The sequence below is a fragment of the Pelodiscus sinensis genome, unplaced genomic scaffold (assembly GCF_049634645.1).
Source record: "Pelodiscus sinensis isolate JC-2024 unplaced genomic scaffold, ASM4963464v1 ctg130, whole genome shotgun sequence".
Classification (NCBI taxonomy): domain Eukaryota; kingdom Metazoa; phylum Chordata; order Testudines; family Trionychidae; genus Pelodiscus; species Pelodiscus sinensis.
Window position 1 is genome coordinate 167,283 of NW_027466005.1, and position 12,174 is coordinate 179,456.

General features: G+C 74.0%; 2 protein-coding genes across 3 annotated transcripts in view; one reads left to right on the top strand and one right to left on the bottom strand.

Annotated features, from left to right (window-relative positions):
• Positions 1-7,095, top strand: IDH2 (isocitrate dehydrogenase (NADP(+)) 2). Its single transcript, XM_075918043.1, is given in 12 exon segments — positions 1-161; positions 1,498-1,589; positions 2,242-2,407; positions 2,596-2,756; positions 3,580-3,651; positions 3,653-3,724; positions 4,325-4,461; positions 4,655-4,806; positions 4,952-5,064; positions 5,162-5,259; positions 5,420-5,512; positions 6,273-7,095. Coding segments are annotated over 12 exon segments (1,341 nt in total). The 5' UTR covers positions 1-64; the 3' UTR covers positions 6,361-7,095.
• Positions 7,030-12,174, bottom strand: part of ZNF710 (zinc finger protein 710) — a 23,011-nt gene continuing 17,866 nt past the window's right edge. For both annotated transcript variants that reach the window (XM_075918041.1, XM_075918042.1), the window contains exons 2-5: positions 9,869-11,241; positions 8,236-8,427; positions 7,952-8,126; positions 7,030-7,546 (exon numbers count right to left, since the gene is read on the bottom strand). In XM_075918041.1, coding sequence (XP_075774156.1) covers positions 7,374-7,546; positions 7,952-8,126; positions 8,236-8,427; positions 9,869-11,218 — 1,890 coding nt within the window. In that variant the 5' untranslated portion in view covers positions 11,219-11,241 and the 3' untranslated portion in view covers positions 7,030-7,373. The remainder of the gene's footprint in view (positions 7,547-7,951; positions 8,127-8,235; positions 8,428-9,868; positions 11,242-12,174) is intronic.

Below are 12,174 nucleotides of genomic sequence, written 5' to 3' on the forward strand. Positions count from 1 at the left end.
GGGCCCGCTCACGTGTCCCGCCGCTCCGACCCCGCGGCCGCGCTGCCCGGCCCCGCGTCCCGCGATGGCGCGTTACCTCCGCGCAGCCCCCGCGCTCTGCCGCGCCCGCGGCCCCGCCGCCCTGGCCCCGGCGCTGGGCGCCCCCCCGCCGCGCCGCCACTGTGAGTCCGGGGCGGGGGGGCTCGGGGTGACTCGAAGGGCAGCGGCAGCTGCGGCCGGGCCAGTCCCAGCCCCGCGGAGCGGCCCGAGGCGAGCGGGGGGGGCTCCGGGCCAGCGACCCCCCCGCAGCCGCGCCCCCGCCGGGACCTCGCCCGGGTCCGGCTCGCCCCGGGCTGCCCGTGACCTTGAGCCGCCTGGGCCTTACGCTCCGCGGGGCCCCCGGGCCTGGCCCCTGCCCCGGAGCCCCCAGCGCCGGGGGGTAGCCTGGTGCCCCCGGGCTGCTGGTCCTCGGGCGCCGCGCTCCCCGCCCGGCGGGCAGGAAGTCGGGCGGGGGCCCCGGGCCCATGGAGGGCAGCAGCTGCGAGTGGGGGCCCGGGGGCTTGTCTGGCTGGGGCAGGGCCCGGGCCGCCGTGCCCAGGGGAGCTGAGTGGGGGGGGGCAGAGGGGAGAGGAGGCCCGGCCGCCGGCCTGGGGCTTGCCCTGCTGCTGGGGAAGGGCAGCCCTTGCTCCAGAGCCGGAGGGTCCGGTCTGGCAGCCAGCGGGATGCCCAAGCCTGCATGCGGAGCAGGCGCGTTCCGGTGCCCGCTGGCTGCCCGCTCTAGGGTGCCTGCGAGCTAGGTCACTGCTGGCGCCGGGCCTGGGAGCCGGCTCTGGGCTGCTCCGCTGCTGACCTGCGTGAAGGAGCCTGCTCCGCGAAGGTCGGCCAAGGACGTGCAGGGAATCGGGCCCTGGCAGCCGGGCCCGCAGCTCTGGGTTCGTGGGGGTGGGGGTGGGGGTGGGGGTGGGGGGGTTCCAGGGCGTGGGGGTGGGGGGTTCCTGGCTTTCGAAAGCCCCTTGTCTGCATGGCTCCTGCTGTGAATCCTGTGTCGGTCCCTTCCTCCTCCCCTCCGGCCACCCCCCTGGGCTTCAAATGGAACTGGCCCTTTGTGCGGGGGGGGGCGCTGGGCCCGGAGCTGCCTGGGAAGGCGCTTGCCATGCTAATGCCCTTCCGGAGCCGAGCGCCCAGCCCTGCTCCCTGTGGCCATGGGGCACCTGCCCAGGCTGGGGGATCGGCCGGCTCACTGGCAAGCCCAGAGCAGGGAGCTGGCAGCAGGCCTGGCTGGAGTCAGGGTTAGAGTCACCCACGTGTGGGTAGGGCACTTTCCCTTTCCACGGGCTCAGCTGAGGGCCCCGCAAGGCCCCTGGATGCCCGCTGTGGTGCCGACGGAGGCGCGGTTCTCCGGGGCGGGCAAGCCTGGGGCTGGAGGAGCCTGGCCGGAGGGGCATGAACCCGAGCAGGGCTCTGGGGGTGGGCGTGCCGGGCGGCAGCAGCGCTGATGGCCAGGGTGCTCCTGCCTAGATGCCGACAAGCGGATCAAGGTGGCCAAGCCGGTGGTGGAGATGGACGGGGACGAGATGACGCGCATCATCTGGGAGTTCATCAAGGAGAAGGTAGCGCCGGGAGCGCATGGGCTCTGGGTGGGAGCGCTCAGGCGCGTTCCCGAGCGGCCGAGGACCCCGTGTGTGGGGGGGGAGGGGGGCTTGTTTGCCCTGCTGCTGGCTGGGTGTGGGGGCGGGACTGGGCAGGTCTCGGGGGCCTGTGGGGAGCTGTCCATGCCCCTCGCTGCTTCGGCAGCACGAAGGCGGGCCTGGCTAAGCCACTGTGGCTGCTGGGAGCCCTGGTGTTCCCGCGGCTCCCTGCAAAGGCCGAGCTCTTGCCCACGGCTCCCGGCTGCCCCTGGCCCGGAAGCAGGTGTCGGAGGTTTCCCCATGGCGGTGCAGCTTCCTGCCAGTGCGCGGGCCCGGACGTGGCCCCAGCGGCGGGGCTGCTGCAGCTGCACTGCGAGGTGGCAGCGGGGCGGGGGCGGGCCTGGCTGCCAGCTGCAGCGATTCCGGCCCAGGCCCGGGAGGGTTCTCGGCCCGGGGCCCCTGGCACGCAGCCCCCGCGGGGCCCCTGGCACGCAGCCCCCCCGGGGCCCCTCGGCACGCAGCCCCCCCGGGGCCCCTCGGCACGCAGCCCCCCCGGGGCCCCTCGGCACGCAGCCCCCCGGGGCCCCTCGCACGCAGCCCCCCGGGGCCCCCTCAGCGCACCCTCTGCCGACAGCTGATCCTGCCCAACGTGGACGTGCAGCTGAAGTACTTCGACCTGGGCCTGCCCAACCGGGACCAGACGGACGACCAGGTCACCATCGACTCGGCGCTGGCCACCCAGAAGTACAGCGTGGCCGTGAAGTGCGCCACCATCACCCCCGACGAGGCCCGAGTGGAAGGTGCGGGGGGCGGGGGCCAGGCCCCTGAGCTGCGGGGAGGCGGGGTGGGGTTGGGGCTCGCTGTGGGGGCCCCTCCCCCCACGTATGTTCCCTGGCAGGGGTGGCCGGGGTCCCAGGCCTACAGCTGCTGGGCTGGGTGGGTGGGGCCGGGCGGCAGGAGCCACAGCCCACTCCCTCCCCCCGTGCAGAGTTCAAGCTGAAGAAGATGTGGAAGAGCCCCAATGGCACGATCCGGAACATCCTGGGGGGGACGGTCTTCAGGGAGCCCATCGTCTGCAAGAACATCCCCCGCCTGGTCCCGGGCTGGACCAAGCCCATCACCATCGGCAGGCACGCCCACGGCGACCAGGTGAGAGCGGGGCCGGGGAGGGGGGGGCTGCTGCCTCTGGGCCGGGTGAGAGTGGCCCGGGGTGGGGGGGGGGGGGGGCTGCCGGCTCTGGGCCGGGTGAGAGTGGCCCGGGGTGGGGAGGGGGGGCTGCCGGCTCTGGGCCGGGTGAGAGTGGCCCGGGGTGGGGAGGGGGGGGGGGCTGCCGGCTCTGGGCTGGGTGAGAGTGGTGGGGGGGGGGGGGGGGCGGCTGCCGGCTCTGGGCCGGGTGAGAGTGGCCCGGGGTGGGGAGGGGGGGGGGGCTGCCGGCTCTGGGCCGGGTGAGAGTGGCCCGGGATGGGGAGGGGGGGCTGCCGGCTCTGGGCCGGGTGAGAGTGGCCCGGGGTGGGGAGGGGGGGGGGGCTGCCGGCTCTGGGCCGGGTGAGAGTGGCCCGGGATGGGGAGGGGGGGCTGCCGGCTCTGGGCCGGGTGAGAGTGGCCCGGGGTGGGGAGGGGGGGGGGGTGCTGCCGGCTCTGGGCTGGGTGAGAGTGGTGGGGGGGGGGGGGGGGGCGGCTGCCGGCTCTGGGCCGGGTGAGAGTGGCCCGGGGTGGGGAGGGGGGGCTGCCGGCTCTGGGCCGGGTGAGAGTGGCCCGGGGTGGGGAGGGGGGGGGGCTGCCGGCTCTGGGCTGGGTGAGAGTGGGTGGTGGGGGGGGCGGCTGCCGGCTCTGGGCCGGGTGAGAGTGGCCCGGGGTGGGGAGGGGGGGGGGCTGCGGGCTCTGGGCCGGGTGAGAGTGGCCCGGGGTGGGGGGGGGGGGGGCTGCCGGCTCTGGGCCAGGGGCCGCAGGGTAACAGCCTGTCCCTGTTCAGTACAAGGCCACGGACTTTGTGGTGGACACGTCCGGGACGTTCAAGATGGTCTTCACCCCCAAGGACGGCAGCGGGTGTCAAGGAGTGGGAGGTTTACAACTTCCCCGGCGGGGGCGTCGGCATGGGCATGTACAACACGGACGAGGTGAGGTGCCGCCGGGGGCTAGCAGAGCTGGTCCCCACTGCCCCGGCCTGGCACAGCCCTGCCCGTGGGGAGCCAGCCCTGGCCAGCGGACGGGCTCCTTTCCAGCTGGGCCCTGCTGCCCCTGCCTTGCCATCACCAGTGAGCGACGCTGCCCTGCTCTTGCCTCCCCTGCATGAGGGGCCGGGGCTGGATTCAGAAAGAGGCGTGGGGGGGGCCCCTTGCCCCTGGGCTGCAGCTGCTGAAGCCCCTGCGTGTTCTCCAGCCCTGCCCGGTGGGGGGGGGGGGGGGGTGGTTCTGCACACGGCCGCCCACACCCTGGAGCGGCCCCCGGTAAGTGTCCTGCACCCCAAGCCCCTGCTCCAGCCGAGCCCTGACACGGCACCCTGCCTCCTGCACGCAGAACCCTCCTTTCTGGTCCCACCCCAGAGCCCAGGGAGCCCCCGTCTCCTAACCCTGGGCCCCTGGAAGAGTTACCGGGTCCCGTGGAGCCTGCCAAGGCAGCTGCCAAGAGACCCAGCTCCCCCTCCCTGCCCAGGGCACCTGCTACTGGCGCTGGGGGGTCACCAACCAGCCCTCCCTCCCTCCCTCCCTCCCTCGCAGTCCATCTCCGGCTTCGCTCACAGCTGCTTCCAGTACGCCATCCAGAAGAAGTGGCCCCTCTACCTGAGCACCAAGAACACCATCCTCAAGGCCTACGACGGGCGCTTCAAGGACATCTTCCAGGAGATCTTCGACAAGTACGGCCCGGCCTCGCTTGCCCCAAGGCGCCCCCTGCCCCGCCCTGCCACAAGCCACCCCTGCCCAGCCGAGTCCCTGCTGGGGGGAGGGCCCAGGGTGCTGGGTGGGGAAGGCTCTGCTCGGAGGGCGGGGGGGGTCCGTGGGCCTGGGTGGCGCAGGGGCTGCTGGCTGAGCCGTGGCTCTGGGCTCCAGGCACTACAAGACGGAGTTTGACAAGCTGAAGATCTGGTACGAGCACCGGCTCATCGACGACATGGTGGCCCAGGTGCTGAAATCCACCGGTGGCTTCGTCTGGGCCTGCAAGAACTACGACGGGGACGTGCAGTCCGACATCCTGGCCCAAGGTAACGCTGGGGGGGGGCGCAGCCCCCAGTGCCACTCCCAGCTCTGCCAGGGGGAGGGCTCTTGCCCATCCTGGCTGGGGCACCCCCTGGCAGGGTGTGGGTGCGCAGGCCGGGGCTCCTGACCCCCCTCTGCTTGGTGCTCCAGGGTTCGGGTCCCTGGGCCTCATGACCTCCGTCCTGGTGTGCCCCGACGGGAAGACCATCGAAGCAGAGGCAGCTCATGGCACCGTCACCCGCCACTACCGCGAGCACCAGAAGGTGGGTGCAGCCGGGCCTGTGGGTGCCAGGGCGGGGGGTGGGGTGGGCTCCCTGGTGCGCTGCCCACAGCAGGGGCTGATATTCTGCCCCCCTCCAGGGCCGACCCACCAGCACCAACCCCATTGCCAGCATCTTCGCCTGGACGCGGGGCCTGGAGCACAGAGGCAAGCTGGACAGCAACCCGGAGCTCATCACGTAAGCAGGGCGGGGGCCGGGGCGCTTGTGTGGCAACAGCCCGGCTGGCCCCCCAGCTCCTGGGCCAGCCCCCCCCCCCAGCCGGCCCCCCCAGCTCCTGGGCCAGCCCCCCCCAGCCTGTGGGGAGGGCCGGGCGTAACCTCGCTGCTTCTGCCCCCAGCTTTGCGCAGACCCTGGAGAAGGTGTGTGTGGAGACCGTGGAGAGCGGCACCATGACCAAGGACCTCGCAGGCTGCATCCACGGGCTCAGCAAGTGAGTGGCCCCTGGGGCTGGGGGGCGCAGCACCGCGCGGGGGGCTGTCTGGCTCGTGCCCGAGGCCCCAGGCACTGCCCCCCCAGGCTCAGTCGGCCCCCCTGCTGCACTGCCCCCCCCCCCCCAGGGCGCTGTCCGGCTCCCGAGCCCCCTGCTGCACTGCCCCCCCCCCCCCAGGGCGCTGTCCGGCTCCCGAGCCCCCTGCTGCACTGCCCCCCCCCCCAGGGCGCTGTCCGGCTCCCGAGCCCCCTGCTGCACTGCCCCCCCCCCCCCGGGCGCTGTCCGGCTCCGAGCTCCCGAGCCCCTGCTGCACTGCCCCCCCCCCCGGGCGCTGTCCGGCTCCCGAGCCCCCTGCTGCACTGCCCCCCCCCCCCAGGGGCGCTGTCCGGCTCCCGAGCCCCCTGCTGCACTGCCCCCCCCCCCCAGGGCGCTGTCCGGCTCCCGAGCCCCCTGCTGCACTGCCCCCCCCCCCAGGGCGCTGTCCGGCTCCCGAGCCTCCTGCTGCACTGCCCCCCCCCAGGGCGCTGTCCGGCTCCCGAGCCTCCCTGCTGCACTGCCCACCCCAGGGCGCTGTCCGGCTCCGCCCCCTGCTGCACTGCCCACACCCAGGGCGCTCGGTCCCATCAGCACCCTTAGCTCCCCAAACCAAGGGGGGCGCCTTTGTCCCAGCTGGCTGAGCTCTCAGGTGGGGGGCAGGGGCCTGTGCCCCCTCCCTCCTCCCCCCCCGGGCTGGCTGCCGACGCTCTCCCTTGCCTTGCAGCGTGAAGCTGAACGAGCACTACGTGAACACCACTGACTTCCTGGACGCCATCAAGAACAACCTGGACAAAGCCCTGGGCAAGCAGTAGAGAGGCGCAGCCGGGCCATTTACCTCAGTGCAGGGGCTGGGCCCAGCCTCCCTCGGGTAGTTTTTATAAGGGGGTTTTTAACGTGTCTCTAGGAGCCCACGTGGGGGCATCGGCCACGCCTGGCCTGGCTCCTCGGGCTGTAACTTATGTACCCCGCCTCCCCCGGGCCAGGTGCTGCTAATAAACCTCTTCTCCCTCCCGCTGTCTGCGCCCAGAGCATCTGGGGGGCCCTCATGGTTCCTGGGGCGGGTGCAGGGCTGGGGGGCCCCCGGGAGCCCCCCCAGAGGGGCCCTGCTTTGCAGGAGGGAGGAACAGGGCCGGTAGATTCTGCACCATCTGCCCCAGCTCGGGCCCAGGGCAGGGACCAGGCCCGCTGGGTCCCTCCAGCAGCAGGCCAGGGGCCCCTGGGGCTCGCTGGGGGAAGGGGACCTGTCATCCTGCCCGAGGAGGGGCTGGGGGACGGGCAGGCTCTTCTGGAGCCCTGGGAGGAGCCTCTGTCCAGGGCAGCAGCTTGGCCACAGGACCCCCCCCCCCCCCCCCAGCAGTGCACCCCCGTGCTCCAGCTGCTGGGCTTGGGATGGGGGGGCCCTGCATGAGCAGCAGCACCCCGTGCCTTCCCCCCCTCCCCCTCCCCCGCTCGGCTCACACGCGGAACAGCGGGGTACAAAGGCGGGGGATGGGATTTATCCTTTAACCACTTAGCACATCTGAAAAAAATAAATTACTTTCAAAATCCCCCGTCTCCGCTTTGTACAGTCGGGGGGGGCTCCACCCGCCCAGCCCCCGCCGGGTCGCTACGAAAATATTCTCTGTGGGCGGGCCGGCCCCAGCCCTGCCCCCCGCCTCCCCCCAGGCGGCTGCTGGGGGCGGAGGGAGAGAGCAGGACAGGCCCCAGCACAGCAGGCAAGGCAGGAGGTAGAGTACAGTGAGCGCTCAGCTGGCGCCAGAGCGTGGCAGGCAGGGATAACGGGGAGGCCCCAGGCCCCCGGCGCGTGCGGCACGTCGCCGCTGGGCTACAGCATGTTGTAATAGGCCATCTCCTTCATGGCCTGCTCCGCCAGGGCGCTGGCGTCCGGGGCGCTGCCCACCCCCGCGTAGGCAAAGGCGTTCTCCTCCTCGTAGTCCTCCAGGTCCTGCTGGGCCTCCAGCTCCGCCTGCTCGGCCCCCACCAGCTCCAGCATGGGATCTAGGCCGCAAGGCGAGAGGCTGGGACCCCACTGGGAGACCGGGCCCGCCCCAGGGGAGTGCAAAGGGGACAGGACCCCACTGGGAGACCGGGCCCGCCCCAGGGGAGTGCAAAGGGGACAGGCCCCCCCCAGGCTCTGACCCAGCTTGGGCTACACTGCCCCTAGTGCAGGGGCTGCCTCACGCAAGCTACAGCTCAGCCTCCATCAGCAGCCCCCCCCCTGGGCTGCACGTCCCCTTCCCACGGCCCCCCGCCAGCCCAGCCCATGGTCGGGGCAGAGCGCGGCCCCGGTGCTGCCGGCTGCAGAGACGCCTGGGGGGATGGGGCCTGCGCACGCCACCAGGAGCCGGCAGGCAGCCTGCCCCCCCCCCCCCCCGGCCGTGCCAGGGGCGGCCCCGCACCCACCTTGGCTGTCCAGGCCGACGTCCATGACCCCGTGCTTGACCTTCATGTGCCGGCTCAGGTTGCCCTTGAGGTTGAACTTGCTGGAGCAGTAGGGGCACTTGAAGGGCTTGCTCCCCGCGTGCAGGTGCATGTGCCCCAGCAGGTTGTACATGCGGTTGAAGGATTTGCCACAAACCTGGGCACAGGGGGCCAAGCGTTAGCCTGGCTCTGCCCAGCGCCTCCCCGAGCCAGGGGCGGGGGCTCCTGCTGGGGCCCCGGGACCGGCGCCGCCCCCCCGCCGCTACCTTGCACTTGAACGGCTTCACCGGCGAGTGCACGATCATGTGGGTCTTGAGCGTCTGCTTCTGCACGAAGGTCTTGAAGCAGACGTGGCACTGGTAGGGCCGCACGCTGGTGTGGATCAGCATGTGCCGCTTCATGTTGGCCTGCAGCGTGAACTCGCGCCCGCACACCTCGCACTTGAACTCCTTCACGCCCTGCAAGGCACCGCGGCCGCGTGAGGCCCGGGCAGGAGAGCGGAGCGCGGCGCCGCCCCCGGCCCCCACCCCCCCGCAGCGCGGCGCCGCCCCTGGCCCCCACAGCGCGGCGCCGCCCCCGGCCCCCACCCCCCCCGGAGCGCGGCGCCGCCCCCCGGCTCCCACCCCCCCGCAGCGCGGCGCGGCCCCCGCCCGCAGCGCGGCGCCGCCCCCGGCCCCCACCCCCCCCGCAGCGCGGCGCCGCCCCCGGCCCCCACAGCGCGGCGCCGCCCCCGCCCCCCCCCACAGCGCGGCGCCGCCCCCGCCCCCCCCGCAGCGCGGCGCCACCCCCCGCCCACAGCGCGGCGCCGCCCCCGGCCCCCCACACACCCCCGCAGCGCGGCGCCGCCCCCGGCCCCCACAGCGCGGCGCCGCCCCCGGCCCCCACAGCGCGGCGCCGCCCCCGCCCCCCCCCCACAGCGCGGCGCCGCCCCCCGCCCCCCCCCACAGCGCGGCGCCGCCCCCGCCCACAGCGCGGCGCCGCCCCCGGCCCCCACACCCCCGCAGCGCGGCGCCGCCCCCGGCCCCCCGCGCCGCCCCCGGCCCCCACCCCCCCGCAGCGCAGCGCCGCCCCCGTGCAGCACAGCATCACCCAGGCCTGGTGCCCCCGCCCCCACCCCCCCACAGCGCAGCGCCGCCCCCGCCCCCCCCCGCGCAGCACAGCATCACCCAGGCCTGGTGCCCCGGCCTCCCCCCCGCGCAGCACAGCGCCGCCCCCGCCCCCCCCCGCGCAGCACAGCATCACCCAGGCCTGGTGCCCCGGCCTCCCTCCGCTCAGCTGGAAGGGCCTGGGGTGCCCGGGTCCCCTCTGCCTCTGGGCCTGGGCTGGTGGGGAACTCCCGGTCCATCCCAGCAGGCAGGTCAGGCCGGGGCAGCAGAGGGCTGGCCCAGGGCCCGGTGGGGATGGAGCGCGACGACCGGGGGGCAGGCAGGTCTGCCCTGTGCACTGGCCCAGAGGTGAGAACTGCGGCGCCCCGGCCCCCTCACAGGGGTGAGGACACCGGCCCCAGGCTCCTCGGGGCCCGCCCTCAGATAAGCTCTCAATGCAACGCGACAGCCAGCAAATACCACCTCCCCCCACAGCAAAGCCCCGCCCCCACCTCAGCCCCAGGACAGGCCCCGCCCCTGCCCTCAGACTGGCCCCACCCCCAGGACAGGTCCCCTCTCCCAGCCCCGCCCCCAGACAGGCCCCACCCACCCCCATCCCAGGACAGGCCCCGCCCCCAGGACAGGTCCCCTCTCCCAGCCCCGCCCCCAGACAGGTCCCACCCACCCCCATCCCAGGACAGGCCCCGCCCCCACCCTCAGACCAGCCCCGCCCCTAGGACAGGTCCCCTCTCCCAGCCCCGCCCCCAGACAGGCCCCACCCACCCCCACCCCAGGGCAGGCCCCGCCCCCCGACCTTGTGGGTGAGCGAGTGCTGCTTGAGGTGGTGGATCTGGCTGAACTCCATGCCGCACTCGGTGCAGACGAAGGGCCGGACGTTCTGGTGCTTGAGCATGTGGTTCTGCAGCTGGCTGCGGTAGTGGAAGGCCTTGCTGCACTCCAGGCACTGGTAGAGCGTGGGGCCCTGGTGCGTGGCCAGGTGGCGCTTGAGCTGGGGCAGCGTGGAGAAGTCCAGCCCGCACTCCACGCACACGTGGCACCGCCCGCTCTCGTGCTTCACCTCGTGGGCCTTGAGCTCGCTGGGGTAGGCGAAGCCGCGCCCGCAGAAGCGGCAGCTGTAGGGCTTGGTGTCGGAGTGCAGCAGCATGTGGCGCTTGAGGTGGCTGGTCTGCGTGAAGGCCTTGCCGCACACCTCGCACTTGTGGGGCCGCGTGCCCTGGTGCGTCAGCAGGTGGGTCTGCAGGTGGCTGGGCTGCTTGAAGAGCTTGCCGCAGTGGGGGCAGGAGTGGGGCTTGATGCCGTTGTGGCCCAGGATGTGGGTCACCAGGTTGTACTTGGAGGTGTAGGACTTCTCGCACATGCGGCACTGCCAGCGCCGCTGCCGCTCGCCCGCCTCCACCAGGTACGAGTCGTCGATCTGCACGTTGATGTCCAGCCGGTCCAGCTGGGCCTTCTTGCTGCGCTCGGCCAGGCCGCCGCCCGGCTCCCCGTCCAGCTCCTGCCACCCGCTGCCCGGCTCGCGCTTCACCGGCTCCAGCGCTGCCAGGCCGCACTCGCCGCCCAGGGCCTCCGGCTCCGCGTAGCCCGCTGCCACGGGGGCCGGGTAGCTGCCCAGGCCTGCGTCCTGGCGCACGTGGCTGCGCAGGTGCCGCAGCCGCCGGGGCTTCCTGCTGAACACGCCGAGGTCGCCCATGCTCATGGTGCTGCCGGGCAGGCTCTGCTCGCCGGCGGGCGGCTCGGGGCGGGGTGGGGAGCTGCCCGGCGGCTTCTCCTCGCCCGCGCCAGGGGTGGCCCCGTCGCACGCCCCCTCCTCGCCCATGGGGGCCTCGCACTTCACCTTGGGCACCAGCCTCACCGGGGGCCGCTTCCTCCTCCGGGGATGCTTCTCAAAGGGCGTCTCTGCCTCCAGCCCCTCCTCTTCTGGAGCCTCGGCTGGGCCCCCTTCCTTCTCCGGCCCGGAGTCGCCTTCCGGCCCCGCCGGCTCCGCCGCGGCCAGCTCCCGGCCCAGCGCGGGGAAGAACCCGGCAGGGCTGACGGTGGCGCCAAAGAGCTCGTTCTCGCACACCAGGCCCAGCACCGCGGCCTGCGCCAGGGACAGCACCACCACCGCGTCCGTCTGCGTCCCCGAGTCGGCGAAGCGCTCCATCTCCCGCTGCTAGGCCGGCATCGCTGCAGGGAGAGAGGGCTTGTTAGCCAGTCCCCGCGGCACCCGGGCTGGGGGCTTTGGGGGCAGCGCCACCAGCCGTGGGCCGGGCTCCCGACACAAAGCAAGCCGGGCGGTGCCCGGGACCTGGCAGGAGCGGCCTGTGCCCAGCCGGCTGGGCAGAGCGCCAGGGTCCCGGGGAGTGCTCTGAACAGCCCTCAGCGGAGACGCAGCGAAACCTCCCGGGGGTTGGGGAAGGTCCCGTCCGACGGGCAGCCCCCTCGGGACGCCGGGGCGAGGGGAGCCAGGCCCAGCGCACCGGGGCGAGGGCGGGACGGACTCGAGGCCCCCTCCACGCTCCTGCCCTGCGGCTGGGGGGCTGGTGTGCAAGGGCCGAGTGCCGCACCCTCAGGCTAGGCCCCAGGCCCAGGGGCCGCCCCCTTGCTCAGTGTGTGTGGGGGGGGGACTGTCACTGCCCCCTGGCTCGCCCGCCTGCTTCCTCACAGCCCTCTGCCTCCAGGCTGGGCCCTCCCCACTCCCTGGGCCTGCCGAGCAGCGCCGGGGCCTGCCGGGAAGGCAAGTTCTTGGCACTGGACCCTGCGGACGGGGGCACATGCCCTTGTCTCCTCCCCGGGGCTGCCCCGGGCCCGCGCGGGTTGCAGGCCGCACGCGCCTGCCCACAGGACCAGGCCTCACTGAGCTAGTCCCAGCCCCAGAAGCGCTCAGTGAAAGCGAGCGGCAGCGAAGCCTCTGTCCCCTCAGGCAGGCCAGCGGGTCGTAGCGAGCCGGCGGGTGCTGCGAGGGCGCGTGCAGACTGAGGAAGCCAGTGGTGCACACAAGCCCTCGTGCACGTCACTACAGCCCCGCACTGCCGTGGTGCACAGTGCCTGCTCGTGCCAGCCCAAGGGCCCGTCTCCTAGCGCGGCGGGGAGCCCGCTGCAGGGGCAGGCAGGTCCCCC